The 14,146-nt window shown below is 42.3% G+C and overlaps 1 protein-coding gene and 1 long non-coding RNA gene across 2 annotated transcripts in view; one reads left to right on the plus strand and one right to left on the minus strand.

Annotated features, from left to right (window-relative positions):
* The window catches only part of REV3L (REV3 like, DNA directed polymerase zeta catalytic subunit), a 61,083-nt gene extending 59,455 nt beyond the window's left edge, over positions 1 to 1,628 (minus strand). The window contains exon 1 of the mRNA XM_083497730.1: positions 1,069 to 1,628. Coding sequence (XP_083353856.1) covers positions 1,069 to 1,402 — 334 coding nt within the window. The 5' untranslated portion in view covers positions 1,403 to 1,628. The remainder of the gene's footprint in view (positions 1 to 1,068) is intronic.
* A 187-nt stretch (positions 1,629 to 1,815) lies between these two features.
* LOC310704465 lies at positions 1,816 to 12,804 on the plus strand. Its single transcript, XR_014524785.1, has 2 exons — positions 1,816 to 1,951; positions 6,374 to 12,804. It is a non-coding gene; the product is annotated as an uncharacterized lncRNA (long non-coding RNA).
* The last annotated feature ends 1,342 nt before the right edge of the window (positions 12,805 to 14,146 follow it).

Below are 14,146 nucleotides of genomic sequence, written 5' to 3' on the forward strand. Positions count from 1 at the left end.
ATATAACATCAACTAAAACTGGTTTGTTAAAACAGTAATGGGAAATTATTATTATTAATTAAAAAACCCAATAACAGTGGTTAGCTTGACTGGTGGAGCAGGAAGATGACAGAGTAGAGAAAAATGAAAAGAACAGAATGTAGTACTATATGGATATTAACAAGGAATTTTGAAAGGAAAACCAGTTTTAGAAATTTTCTGAGGGATTAGAATAGTACTCCTGCAGTAGAGACAACAGCTCTTGTTTACCACCCCAGCAAATTTATGAAGTTTGCAGACTGACAATTTAAAGGCCATGGATTGAAAATGTCCCTGTTATGGATGCTTAATGAAACCTTTATGAAATAAGAACACACTCAGGAACTTCCTACATGTGGTGTGGAAATTCTACAGCTGAGGAGGTTATGCTTTAAAACAGACAACAACAATAAAAACCCTCCCAAGATGAGTTGTTGCTCAGCACTGCCACTAGTATGAAATAGCCCTGTTTATACAGCTGCATTTCATTACGGCTTATAATATTTGTAATACACGGGGGCGGGAGGGGAGCGTATCCATCCACTTCCAGCAGCACAAGCACAGGATACACTGGCAGTGCACCCGAGACACACCAGCAGCAAGTAGAGCGCCCTCCACCCTCCGACCACCTCCCATCTGTGCAACTGTCAGGGGTCAGCGGCGCGGTCCCTACAAGGGAAGGAGGCGCTCTCCCGGCGTTGCCTGCGTGCCATAGCGAACACAATAATACACAGACACACCGCGGCGGGGGCTGATTGCTGCTGCCGCCGCCGCCGCCAGGCGGGGCCCCGGCCATGGGCGACTTCACTCAACCGCAGCGGCCAAAGGGGTGGTGGCGGCGGCAGGTAGGTGAGGCACCCGCTGCAGCGCGCCAACACTGCAGGGAGGAAAGGCAGCGCCTGTCACTCAGCCAGTCACAAAAAGGAGAGGCAGCTCCGAGAAAAGGCTTGCTGCGCTCGCAGGATTCCCGAGCCGCGAATGGTTTCTCAATGGGGCGGAGGAGGGGGAACCTGCTGCACCCCCGACTGGGCGGTTCTCTCTCTCTCTTACCTGCTGGGGTGGCTCCGAAGACTCTCACGACGGGCACCTTCTTGACGGGCGCCTCTCTGAAGTGGGACTGGCAGGGGTCCAGGCCGGGCAGAGGGCTGCTCATGTAGTAGTCGGCGGTCACGACCCTCACTGAGAACATGTTCGCCACTGCGGGGGGAGGCGCCCCTGAGGGCGACCGTTGGGCGCACCGCGAGGCTGGGGTGCACCGCCCCCCCACCCCGCACTTACGCCTCCTCAGGCGGCGGCAGCGGCGGCTGCTGCTGCCACCCCGCCGCAGCTCGAGCGCAGCCCCCTCCCTCTCACCCGCCCGCCGCGCGCGCTTCCTCGTGCGCATGGACGAGCGGGCGGAGCACTCATGGGAGTGGGGGGAAGGAGGGGCCCGACGTGTGTGTGCGCGCGCACGCTCCAGCCTCAGGCGACAGCAGCGGCGGCGGCAAGCCCGGGCAAAGCTCGCCCCAGCCAAGCCGATTGTGTACACCTCACATGGTCAGAAGCCACCCTCCCTCCCCACTGGAGCTCCTCAGCAGTAGTTCCTTGGCTGCAGCTGTTGTTGCCATGATGATGATGTCACGGACCCAACCACCGCCGTTGGGGGACGGAAGGGGTGTGTTGGCGGTGCCGACCGAGAAGCGCAGGGAGGGCGGGCTGTTGATTTCTTTCCCCCTCCCACCTCCAGCTTTAGCGCGAGAGTTTGGTTTCTACTTAGCGTGAGGAGGCATCGGTGGCTCGGCTTTCGGCCGCACTGGCCTGGGTGGGAATGAGAGAAGCCTGGGGAATGCCGAATCGCGGATGGGCGGGGCAGCTTCGGGGCTTGGATGGGGGCTGCTCGTGATCAGGGTCCATGTTTGGCCGCCATTTCGGAAACGCTTGTCTGTAGGAAAAGGTGAGTCTTTGGGGCGCTTCAGAGGACAAGAGGGGTGATGAAAGGGGAATCTCGGGTGCCGGTAACATATATGGGGCGCAGACATAAATGGGGTGGGGGGCGAAAAGAAGGGCCCTTCTATGGTAACGTCTCCTCTGCGCGCGCGCTCCCCTTGGCTTCTCGCGCGGGGGGCGGTGCAGATGAGAAAGATGAATGAAGCGTGGGACTCTGCTTATAAAAGGGCGGTTGCCGCTGCACGTGTTCCCGATTGGGCGGGGCTACTCTCGTGCTCTGCGGAAGTGGAAACCGCCGTGCTCTTCCCTTTGCCCCGCCCGTTGCCGCAGGTGAGGAGCTCAGAGCTGCTTTCGCAGGAGCCCCTGTATATGAAGGCTAAACCCGGGCGCTGTTGAGCGAAGGGCCTCCGGTAGAAGGGGCCTTGCTCCTACTATTGCGTAGCGATGTGTTTTACACACACACATATACACACACAGCCCTCACCCTCAAGCTTGGGGATGTATATGTGGGTCAAAACTTGAAATACCTGGAACGTCATGTCTGATACCTGTTATTCTCTGATTTCCCCCCCTGCCCTTCCTTTGAGACGAAACTTTGGGACTCTAGCCATTATTCAAACCTGAAAGCCGGAATAGAATGTATTAATCATTCCCCCTCCATCCAGATATCTGTGTTCAGTAGAGTGAATGACAAATGGAAAGTGTTGCTTCACTTGGCCAGTTAATAATGTTAACCCTTCTGTTTCTCCAGTCACAATAATACAGTGGTACCTTGGGTTACAGACGCTTCAGGTTACAGACGCTTCGGGTTACAGATTCCGCTAACCCAGAAATATTACCTGGGGTTAAAAACTTTGCTTCAGGATGAGAAAAGAAATCATGCTCCAGCGGCAGCAGGAGGCCCCATTAGCTAAAGTGGTGCTTCAGGTTAAGAACAGTTTCAGGTTAAGAACGGACCTCCAGAACGAATTAAGTTCCTAATCCGAGGTACAACTGTAATCAGTTTGTCTGGAAACCAGCAATATCTTTCAGGTTGTGTTTATAGTCTACTTTCCCTTCCAGCACAGACCTCAGAAATGACCCGAGCTTAACCAAAGGAAAGCAACACTATTCTATAAGGATACAAGCACCACATCTTATCTGTTTCTGCAGTTTAAGTTATGCTGCAAGTATGTTAAAACGAACGCTTTATCTAGTAAAGATAATAGTGCTAAATTATTTGACACCAATAGTCCAGTCTGTTGTGCACAATTTGAAGTTTACTGCTTTGCAAGCTTAAGTTGCTGCACTGCTTTGGACATTATAGAGGTTTATAACATTGGTAATGTAAAGAACGTGGATTGTGTACTTGCCCCCTTTCATATTTGTGGTCCTTCAGTGAAAGAGATTCAAGTCACATAAAGTATTTTCCCCACAATGTATAAATAACTTAGGAAGATATAGGGATAGCCACTACAGTGGTACCTTGGGTTAAGTACTTAATTCGTTCCGGAGGTCCATACTTAACCTGAAACTGTTCTTAACCTGAAGCACCACTTTAGCTAATGGGGCCTCCCGCTGCTGCCGCACCGCCGGAGCACGATTTCTGTTCTTATCCTGAAGCAAAGTACTTAACCCGAGGTACTATTTCTGGGTTAGCAGAGTCTGTAACCTGAAGCGTATGTAACCTGAAGCTTATGTAACCCGAGGTACCACTGTATTTGATGGTTTTAAAAGGGGATAAGAACAATTTTCAGAGACCAGGTCTATCAATAGCTATTAATCATATTGGCTATGTGAAACCTTCAGATTCTGCTTGAAAGAGTTATGGCCCTTTTGATTTCCTTGAGCTATTATGTCAGCCACTGTAATCGATGGACAAACACACTTACCTACTGTTACCACATGCTTAGTTTTGTTGGTGGCCTTTTGGTCATTAGTGTGCCACATAGATAAGCCAACTGTGGGCTCTTGTGGTTTGAAATTATATAATAGACGTGCCAAACCTAGTAGGGGTTCTCAGCAGTGCGGAAGCATCAGTTAGGCCCATTTATTGGACTATGCTACTGGTCACCCAATATAAGAAGCACACACACAAAATTCACTGTTAATGTGATCAGGTATGTATGTATGTATGTATCAGATACTTATAACTCATAAGTATGAGTTATGCTGGGTTGGTAGGACATGTGACCAAGCTGAACAGAGTTTCACATATGGGTAAGTGTCCCTGCGGAATGCCTCTTTTTCAGGACTTAGGCCAACCTCAAATCAGATTTCTCTAACAGGAATCTAAGAGTAGAAATTCAGGGAATAGTAAGCATAAAATGGTTGCTAAATTTCAGCTGGTTTCTTGTATACTGGCTTACATTGTGCCAGTTATAATCTTCCCATCTGAAGAAGAGTCATGGTTCAGTCGTATAGTGGAAAGAAAAGAGGGAAACAAATTGCTGCTTGTGGGGGAATGGTTCCTTCTTAAGCAGCGCAGACTTTGGAAATGTTCCATGAAAGTTTTCTAAATGTTCCAAGCCACTGCTATAAAGAGGAATGTGGAGGGAAGGAATTCTAGGAACAGACCTTGATGGTAGGCCTACTTCACTGTCTTCACTTTTTCTTGAGAAGCTCTCTGCAGGTTAAGTAAGGCATGCAACAAAACATTATTCAGTTCCCCCACTCACCCACAGATAAGTTCAATATTTCAACAGTAAAAAATCCACCAAAATATTAAATCAATTCATCTGCAATGTTTTGCCGCAGCTGTGAATCAAAGGTTGGATGGTGAGGTTAGAAAGCAGAAAGTGTACAATTAATGGTAATATCAGCTTAGGAGAAAGTGACAAGAAGAACTGAGAATGGAGAGGGTTTTATTTTTCAGCTGCTCTTGGCTGGTTTCCCAGGTGCTTGAAGAACAATATAAGTTGGGCAAGCCAACCAACAACTATGAAACCATGGTTAGAGAACTGTCTGGGTTCAGACATAATGCTAAACCATAGTTAAAGTCAGCAACAAACCATGGCTTTTTTTTGTTAACAGAACATAGTAAAGTGCTTGACTGAAGTCACATGTAACACTAAACTGTGGTTTGATACGATGTGCAAACCAGGTCAAGAGATGATATTGAGTTAGGTGGACCAGTGGTCTGACTCTGTGTACGTCAGTTTCCTAAGAGATAACTAAGGGTCAGTTCTGAAAATATAGGGGAATTTTCCCTTCTTCTTTTTTCTCCAGTACAGATAATCTGTGACTTATGTTCATTTAACACATGCAAGTTCAATTTTACACATTTGGCTGAAAAAATTTAAAGGGGAATAGGTGTCCAGCAATCCTACCCACCACTGCACTCACCTTGAGAGAGTGTTCAGAAGGGGCAGTTGGAGAGTGTGAGCAACCTTGCAGACAGTGTGGAGGGAAAAAGTGTGAGCGGCTTTTGGAGAGTGTGCAGAGGTGCAAAGAGAGACCAATTGTCTGTTTCTGTATTTATCTTCTTGAACAGATGTGTTCAAATCCTGTTTAGAGCTGAAACATATTGTCGGGTAAATTGTCACTCAAATTATTTTAATGTTAAAAAAAATCATTGTCGGCATACACCTCTGAAGTTCGTAGAGTGTGCACAAACACTTATTATGAACATTGTTGAAGCTTGTTAGCCACTGTTAAAATAGAAATTTCATAGGGAAAAGAAGATACTTACCATATTATGCAATATCCAAAGGCCCTAGTCAGATTTCGTGTTGAAATGAGGAATTTCTGCCCTTTGCCCTTCAGAACTTCTGACATCTGTTGCTAAGCAACATTTACATTCCTCAGTAATCAGCTACAAATTTGAATAAATAACTGGTACCAAAGAAAATTAAACAGCTCTGCCTAAATGCATGTATTGAGTCATTTCTTAGTCACCTATCTGTCCCAAATGGCCTTCTGAGTTGTACATAGTATTAAAAACAAAATAGCATGACACTAAAACAACTTGGGTAAAAAGTTAAAAACAAACCATAACTCCACAAAGCTACAATGGTGCAAATAAATTACACCATTACACAAAATAAATTTAGTTAAAATCAATCTAGCTAAATCTTTAAATATAATGAAGCTGGAATGAACAGAACATTATTTTGTGAGGAATTATTTTCCCCCTGTCTGCAAAAAGTAAAGAGGACAAGGGATAGCATTCATTTCTCAATATTAACTGATAAGCCAAAGTCAGCAAAGTTTGAAACAAACGTGATAGATGGACCCTGTTCTGTTAATTTCTATCAGATTTTATTATGTTTAAAAATACAATTTAAAAGTGTGTGTGTATGTGTATATATAATAGAGCAATCTTTTTCATATAAAGTTACTGTCTTCGCTTTGTTTATGAAATAAATACTCTTTTAATGGATTTTTAAAAGTTAAGTTAAAAATAGGGATGCAAAGAAGTAAAAATGATGTTTCTTTCCAATGTTTTCAGGTCTGGGTTCATCTTTCTCATCAAATATACTAGTGAGGCTCCTTCCAAGGAATCACAGGACCATTTAAAGGAAGATAGAAGCATGTCAAAGAATGAAACTAGTTTTTTTCCACCAACTACTGTATTTAACATTCATTTTTCTTATATAGGCTCATCTGAATTAGTAGCTATGAGTGTGCTGGTAGAGTGTGCTTCATAGAAAATTAAGCATGTGTCTGCGAATGGTACGCAAAGCAATAGAATTTCAAGTTATGGTTATGTCTTGTGGATTGCCGTGTAAGATTGATGCTTAATTATCTGTGGTTTGCGCTTATGGAAAGGAATAATAATATTAGTTTTGAAAAGACCACCAGGAATGCAAACAAAAATGTTGCTGTTTTGATATCTGGCTCTGTAATAGCACGTGTGTGTGTGTGTGTGTGTGTGTGTACGTGTACACATTTAACAACTATAGCTTGATTGGTGGTTCTGATTAAGTTCAGTTTTGTGATGGTACATTTAATGTCTATTAGTGGTAGCAGCGGCAGAACTATTCCCCCCCCCCCCATGCTAATATGTTCTGCTACTCCACATTCATAGTAAGTCTAACAGCTGGAATTGGTTTGCATTCAGTGACTTGGGATGCAGTACATATTAAATAGTTGTGAACTTCATGTCACAACAGCGTAGAAAGTGACATTTTGAATAGAGAAATAGCAGAATTTGTGAAGAACAGTGGGGGGCAAACAAAATTTTAGCTACTGCTAGTTTTTTTTCTAGTATGAAGTATTTGATTGTATTGCAGGTCCTGACAATGAACACATAATTTCTGCTGCAGCTCTGTTTGCTGGTGGAAAATGTATGAAAGGATGTCTTTTGAAACAATCTGTGTTATGTCCAGCAACCCTGATCATGGAAAAGCTGTCAACCTTGAATATTTCAGTTGTTTCAACAAGTAAAATATTTAATAAATGAGGTCAGTTTTTGTCTAGTGAAAACATGACAAAATTCTATTTTGTTTATTGAATTAAATAAATGAACAGTTACTTGTGTTTTCAGCTGCTTTGAATGCTGAGGACTTTGCATGATCCCCCAGTGCTGTGGAATCTGCAGGAACAGATCATCTCAGTCTAAGCAGACATTGTGATGAGTTCTTATCTTTCTGTTCTTAGTACTTTTGCCTCAAGCCTGCAATGGCTTTCTTGAAATTGGCATCACAGTGCAGAATCACATTTCATTTACTGCTCATTTTCAGCTTTTGCAAAATGGTTCTCACATTCTCTCATATGTTTTATTAGGTTGTTTTTCTTATATCTTAGTTTTCCTAGATGCATCTTTTCTCGTTAGCTCTTGCTTATGTTTTAAGCAAAAGTAGGATCCCTTTCTTACAGCGTAGTGCTGCAAAATAACTGTTAGCTTTTTAAAATCACTCAACATGTAGGACTTCTGATTACAGTAAGTGGGAAATATGCAAGATCAGTGCTCTGAATACAGGGCTGTAAATGATAAAATTATGCCTAGTGTGAGTTTCAGTAGCATCCCTCAAATTGTGCTGTTTATTCTGCAGTTAACTGTTAATCTTTGCTATGTTCTAATGTAAGCATATGTTATATTTATCTTGAGGGTAACATTTAAAATGCTACGGAGACTGCTGATGTGCCTTTCCATATATTCTGATTGAATAAATAGCAGACCACAATCACCCTTTTAATATATTTATTACATTTTTGAGCTACATTTAAAATTCAGTAGAAGAAAACAGAATTGTTTATTAATATGTGATTGGAAAATGGATTAATCTGTTGTTTCATTTGTCATGTTAGATCAGGTGTGTGGAACCTTTTGCTCTCCAGATGTTCCTGAACTACAACTCCCATTAGCATCAGCTGGCCAGGAATGATGGAAGTTGTAGTTCAGCAGCATCTGGAGGACCAAAGGTTCTGCACTCTTGGAATACGTAGTATGTATTTATTGTTTTGTTTTGATTTGTATTTGTGGCAAGGCTATATCATTGTAATTGTTTGATTTCCTTTTATGCGTGCTTTTGATATTTAACAAAATGGATACTTGTAAAAAATGTTACAGTTAATGCTATATTCAACCATATCTTACTGACTCCACAATATTTATATAAGTATCTCTTTACAGAATGAAATATAATTTCTTGAAGTATGAAACCCTAGCATCTCAAACTAAACGGAGAGCTAAGATCATTTCAGTTCTGCTAATGAGCAAACAAGAACATGGCTTCTCAGTTAACAGGCCAAATGCAAATCCGTTCCTCTCTGCTTGAATGTCCTCACTTGAACTTGATCCTCACAGATCTGTAAACGATTATAACTCTTGCTATAACTAGACCAATATGAGTGACTATTTTTAGAACAGACTCCTTATTTAGCCCACATAGAACAGAAAGGATTGTCTTCCACAGCTCAGTGAAAAAAGTATAGCTTTTCCAAACGTAACATTAAACATTGTATAACTTCTGCAGAAGTAGAGCCTTACTTCACGAAGCCATGGTGTAATTAATTCCAGATGTGAGTCTGTACTTCTTTGGAACCATACCAGGGCAAAATCTGGCCCTCAGCTAGTTAGCTACTTATATGCAGTCAAAAAAACAAATCAAAAACACAATTAACTGCACAATCTTGCACATGACTACTCAGGAGTAAGCCACATCGAGTTTAATAGGACTTATTCCCACATGAATAGGCATAGAATGGCAGCCTAAGAGAAGTATTGTAGTGCTAGAAATAATACTTAATAAGCAGCTAGGTCTCTAACTTCATATGTGGATTTCTAAAACAAAGGAACACAGAAGCTATTTTATCACCAGATCAGACTATTTGTCCATCCTTGCCCATTGTCTGCTTTGTCAATGACTCTTCTGTGTCTGAGGGCACTTCCGAATTTACTATTTCCAGGTCAGATTCTGTCACACACTGGCAAATTCAGGTTGCTCAGTCATAGTTGTGCAACAAACTTGCTTCCTCAAAAGATCATACTTCTTGTGATAAGGAAAGTGATTGGAAATGCACTAGAAAGTGTGAGATAACACCGCTTTGATGCAATGTCATCTAACCACCTCACAAACAAATCAGAATGAATGCTCCTTCAATAGCCAAATGTCATCTAATTTACCTGGGGGGAAATCACAAATGCTCAATAAATGGGTCACCTGGGGGGGACCTGAGGTAATCTTTCACATCACTTGCTATTTGGAGATAACAGGAACCAGAGTTAAATGTCAGTAATTTTATTTCCTCAGCTTTGGTCAGTGATTTAAAGCAGAGCTATGTGTTGTTCAACTGTGGTATCTTATTTTATATGTCAGATTATGTTATTGAGTAAAACAGTTTTTTCACAACGTGGGGGGGGGAAGGATATGCTCCCCTAAAGCCCACCCCCTATGTGGCAGTAATACTTTCATACATTGTGTAGTATATGTTGTGTAATAGACTTGATAGGATTTGGTGAGGCCAGGGTTTTAGAATTTAGATGGAGTACATTAGCTTTTTTGTGCATCTTCATTCTGGTTGAGAAAAGGAAGCATTCTCCGAATGACTTTGGCTCTCTGTGATCAGCTTGTTATGCATCCAGTGATGCCTGTGAGATTTAGTGTTTTATCTGCTAGGATTTCCACTGGCAACTGAGAAAACTCATTATGCACATTTATCACATGATCCACTTCATTAGACAAATAGATCTGGGAGAATAAGCTCTCCTCCTAGAAGACCCTTCAGAGGCTCCCACACAAACTGTTTACTGATGGATAGGCTTCTTTGGTCAGAAAACAATGCATTTCTTTGTAGTGAAGTGAATGATTCAGGAAGTTCATTCTCCCCTATCCTTATTCAGAAGCTCAGAGAGGAAGCACGGAAAGGAACATAGTCTCAATGAAGCAACAGAGAACCTTTAGTAATAAAGTGTAAATCAATTCACAGTTAGCTGTCAGCTAAAGCCATCACATTTGTACTATGTACCATGTACAGTACATTGTATTGCATGGACACTGTGTCCATGTGTTAGCTGGGCTTGATAAAAATGTGTTTCTTACATGCCTAGACATGAGCCCACTCACATTATTATTATTAGTGGGAGTGGTGTAGCAACAAAAACAGCTGTTAAACTGATTTATATGCAATATTATGTTTGGGCACTGTTTGTGAAATTAACTTTGATTTTGATACATTTAGAGAATTTAGGAACATAGGATGCTATTGAGTCAGTCCATTGGCATATTTAGCTTAGTACTGTCTACACTGATACCAGCTTTCCAGAGTTTCATGACAGGAGTCTTTCCTAGCCCTACGTGTAGATACAAAGCAGGCGCTGCACCTCTGAGCAACAGTTCTTTTATGAGCTTCCCTTCTGCTGGGAGGCCCTTATCTGTGCTGATAAACTAAGCTGTATAGCTGCTGCTTGACTGTACAAATATTATGTTAATGGAACAGGTGTGGCTATGCTGAAATTCATGAGCTTTGTGCATTAAAAAAAAATGCAATGAAGGACTAGAAATCAATTAAAAGGCTTTTAGGACACTGAGGAACTTGTCTTTGCTTCTTCCGCTCTTCCTTTTCAGATAAAGGGAAGCTCGCCAAAAGCAACTGGCAAGGACCCTTTTCAGGATTCAGCAGCATCCTACATTCATTGTACAGAATTGGAGCTGTGGGCATAAATAGAAGCATTTCTGAAGCCTGATTACATAAGGCCTGAAATATAAGCTCATTGCCCTCCTTTTCTATCTAAATACAAGTGGCAGCACTACACTATAGGGACCCCAAGATAAGGGTTACCTATTTTTCTGATCCAGGTCTTTAAACAGCAGAACAAAACAACCCAAGGCCAATTCTTGATTATGACAAGGAGCAATCTTTAAATAAACAAATACCCTTGCCTGATTATCAGAAAGTACACGAACAGAGCTGCTTTAGTAAGCCCTGCCCACTGGCATTTCTTTGAGTGCGTGACTGTTTTCTTTCAAGTCTAAGTCAAACCTACTCTGTCCCTTCAGTGATAGGATAGCTCTAAGAGGCTAGTTTCTGCCTGTTGCCATGGTAAACTTGTTGTACAAGGATATGCAGCTTTGTTTCTTTAAAAATCCAGGTATTCACCCAAGCTTCATTAATGTGGACAAGTGATAAATTATAGTAATTATCTTTCCCTTTCAGCAGCCTGTCTCGCTTGTGTGTCACAGAGCTACAAACTATTTCTCCCTTTGAACTTTACAGAGGTTAGTAGCAGTCATTCCTGATTCCTGCTGCACCCCCAGCCCTGGTTACTTGAGATAAGGGATGCTAGGCCTTTAACAACAGGCCTTTTCAATTAAACAACTCTTTTGGGCAAAGCTCTCTTGTTTATCTTGCTGTGCATGTAGTAATAGGTTTTGGCTTTCTTGTTTAAATGGTGCCAAGCAGAACCTAAAAGCGAGCGAATAATTTTGTGTGTGTTTGCTAATGGAAGCTTCTCTTATTGGGCTAGCAGCAACTTGAGAGGCAAGGTGTGAACAATAGCAAGCAGGGAGGGGCTGCTGTGGTTAACACCCCCCCCTCCTATTTGCCACAATTCTCCTAACCCCATCCTGCACAGTTGCTGTTGTTAAGAGTAAAAACAGGCATGTTAAGTACATTTAACCTCACATTTGTTTTGGCTCTTCAGAGTGGCAAATGGGCAGTTCTTGAGACAGTCATTGGCATGCACATGGGGTACACCCAGACACATCCTAAAGTTTCAAAAAGATGCGGATCACAGTGAGGAGGAGAGGGTATGGAGCAGCCACCTGGCTCTGTCAATTGCCAGAACCTGTAGGAAAGTGGCGGAGGGAGGAGAGACAAAAGCAGAAGGAAGGAGGAGGAAAACAGACCGAGAGAGATACAGGCAGAAAAACAAGGCTAGAATGGATCTGCAGCTTCTGCCTGTGTCTGTCTCTGTCTCTGGAAGTGGCAGTGGGGTGATTGGCTCCTCCTGTACTGCCACCACTGGAGCCAATCACCCCACTGCCGTTTCCAGAGTCAAATGCAGGCAGAAGCTGCAGATCCATTCCAGCCCTTTCCTTCTGCCTGCATCTCTGTCTTGTGGCTTTGTCCAAGTTCCGCTCACCACATTTTGTAGAGAGAAATCTGTTGGAGTGAGGGGCTGCTTTTGGGGCATGCAAGCAAGGAGATGGAGGAGGATTCATCCTGCCCTTTGCTTCGTCAGTTAATTGCAGTAATGTGATTGAGCAATTTAAGTCCATAACACCTGGTGAGAGATCGTCTCATTCTTTAGGACAGAAAGAAAGACGCCATATGTTTTGGCTGGTTTAACTTAGCTCCTTATCTGGTTAAAGATAAAAATCATGAACATGGACTGTTTGTATATGCCTGTTTATCTACAGGAAAAAATTTAATGTATTTTGTGTCTCATTTTTTAAGTTTGCATTTTAAAAATAAAGTTTAGTTAATTTTTAAAAACGTTTCAGTTTCTTTAGTTTCCTTGGATAAAAACAATCTCATTTATGATTGTGTATGAGTATGCATTCAATAAATATTCACCTTAAAAGAAAATCCCCCTGGGTGCACACTAATGAAATGTTCGGTTCATGCCTATAGGTACAGTGCAGCACTACAATGGATCATGGGACTAATAGGGTACTTGTACCTTTTTGGAAGTTTCCTGTCAGCTGCATCTCCATGTGAAATCTAAGGACTGATGCAGAGATGCAGCTGCACTTGCGTTGCCCCCACTTGCAATGCTCCCATCCTATTCAGAAGAGTGTTTAAAACAAAAACCTATAAAACACACTGTATTGTATTTTTAAGGTGCCAAAGACACGTTTAACTGTATGAATACACTATGTCCCTAACATTTTTATACAATGTCCCCAAAATGTATGGGTGTTTATGGGTTTGAAGAGAACAATGAAACTGGCATTCAATTTGGAGTCAGAGGTTTGTGTGTGCGTCAGCTGAAATACTGTTTTGAGAGGGGAAACTGCACTGCATTAGCTCCTATATAAATCCAATTACTCTTGGTGGGCGGTGGGGGAAGACACATTCTCTCATTCTAAACATGCTCTTGTGGCAGCTTTCTACCTTCATGATTACCCCAGATCAATAATTTCTGCTAGGTAAGAATGGCAGCCTTAATGTACTCATTAATTAACTGAGCGCTTATCTCATTTGTTATGTTGTTATTTACATGGAAACATAATGGATTTGGGCAGCAAATATATGGTAATATTTCTTCTTCAACTCCTGGCATGTTCCAAGACTCATTTTCATAATCTATACTATCGGGCCTCCTTTCCCCTTTCACACTAGTTTTAATTAAGTCAAACCAGCAGTAAACTTTTTCCAACCTATTCCGTGTTCAGCTTTATTCAGAATGAAGTTCTGTCAGCTTCAGTTGAACTTACTTCCCAATATGTCGCAGGTTACAGTCTAAGGGCAGAACTACTCAGAATGCTAAATCAGTCATAGGTGGTGTTTATTTATTTATTTTTGTAATGAGCAATAGTTATGGAACCCTGAGTTTGATCAGTACCACAACACACAGGGAGGTGAGCCTTATCATCCCAGTTGCAATCCTGTAAAAAACCCCTCATGCTTCTATCAGGCTTGCAGGGGGGTTGGGTAAGCTTCCATTGCTTGTTGAACAGGGAATGTAGCCTTTAACTGTCCTCCACCCATGTCAACAGCTGCCTTCTCAATAAAGATCCCTCGGGTTTACATACAGTATCCCCAGCTGACACTGGTAAGGAAATGCAGTTCATGGAGTTGTCATGTCATGGGATAAGCAATTCTGCATGTAATA

This window comes from Podarcis liolepis, assembly GCF_965112155.1.
Source record: "Podarcis liolepis genome assembly, chromosome: 3".
NCBI classification, from domain to species: Eukaryota; Metazoa; Chordata; class Lepidosauria; order Squamata; family Lacertidae; genus Podarcis; species Podarcis liolepis.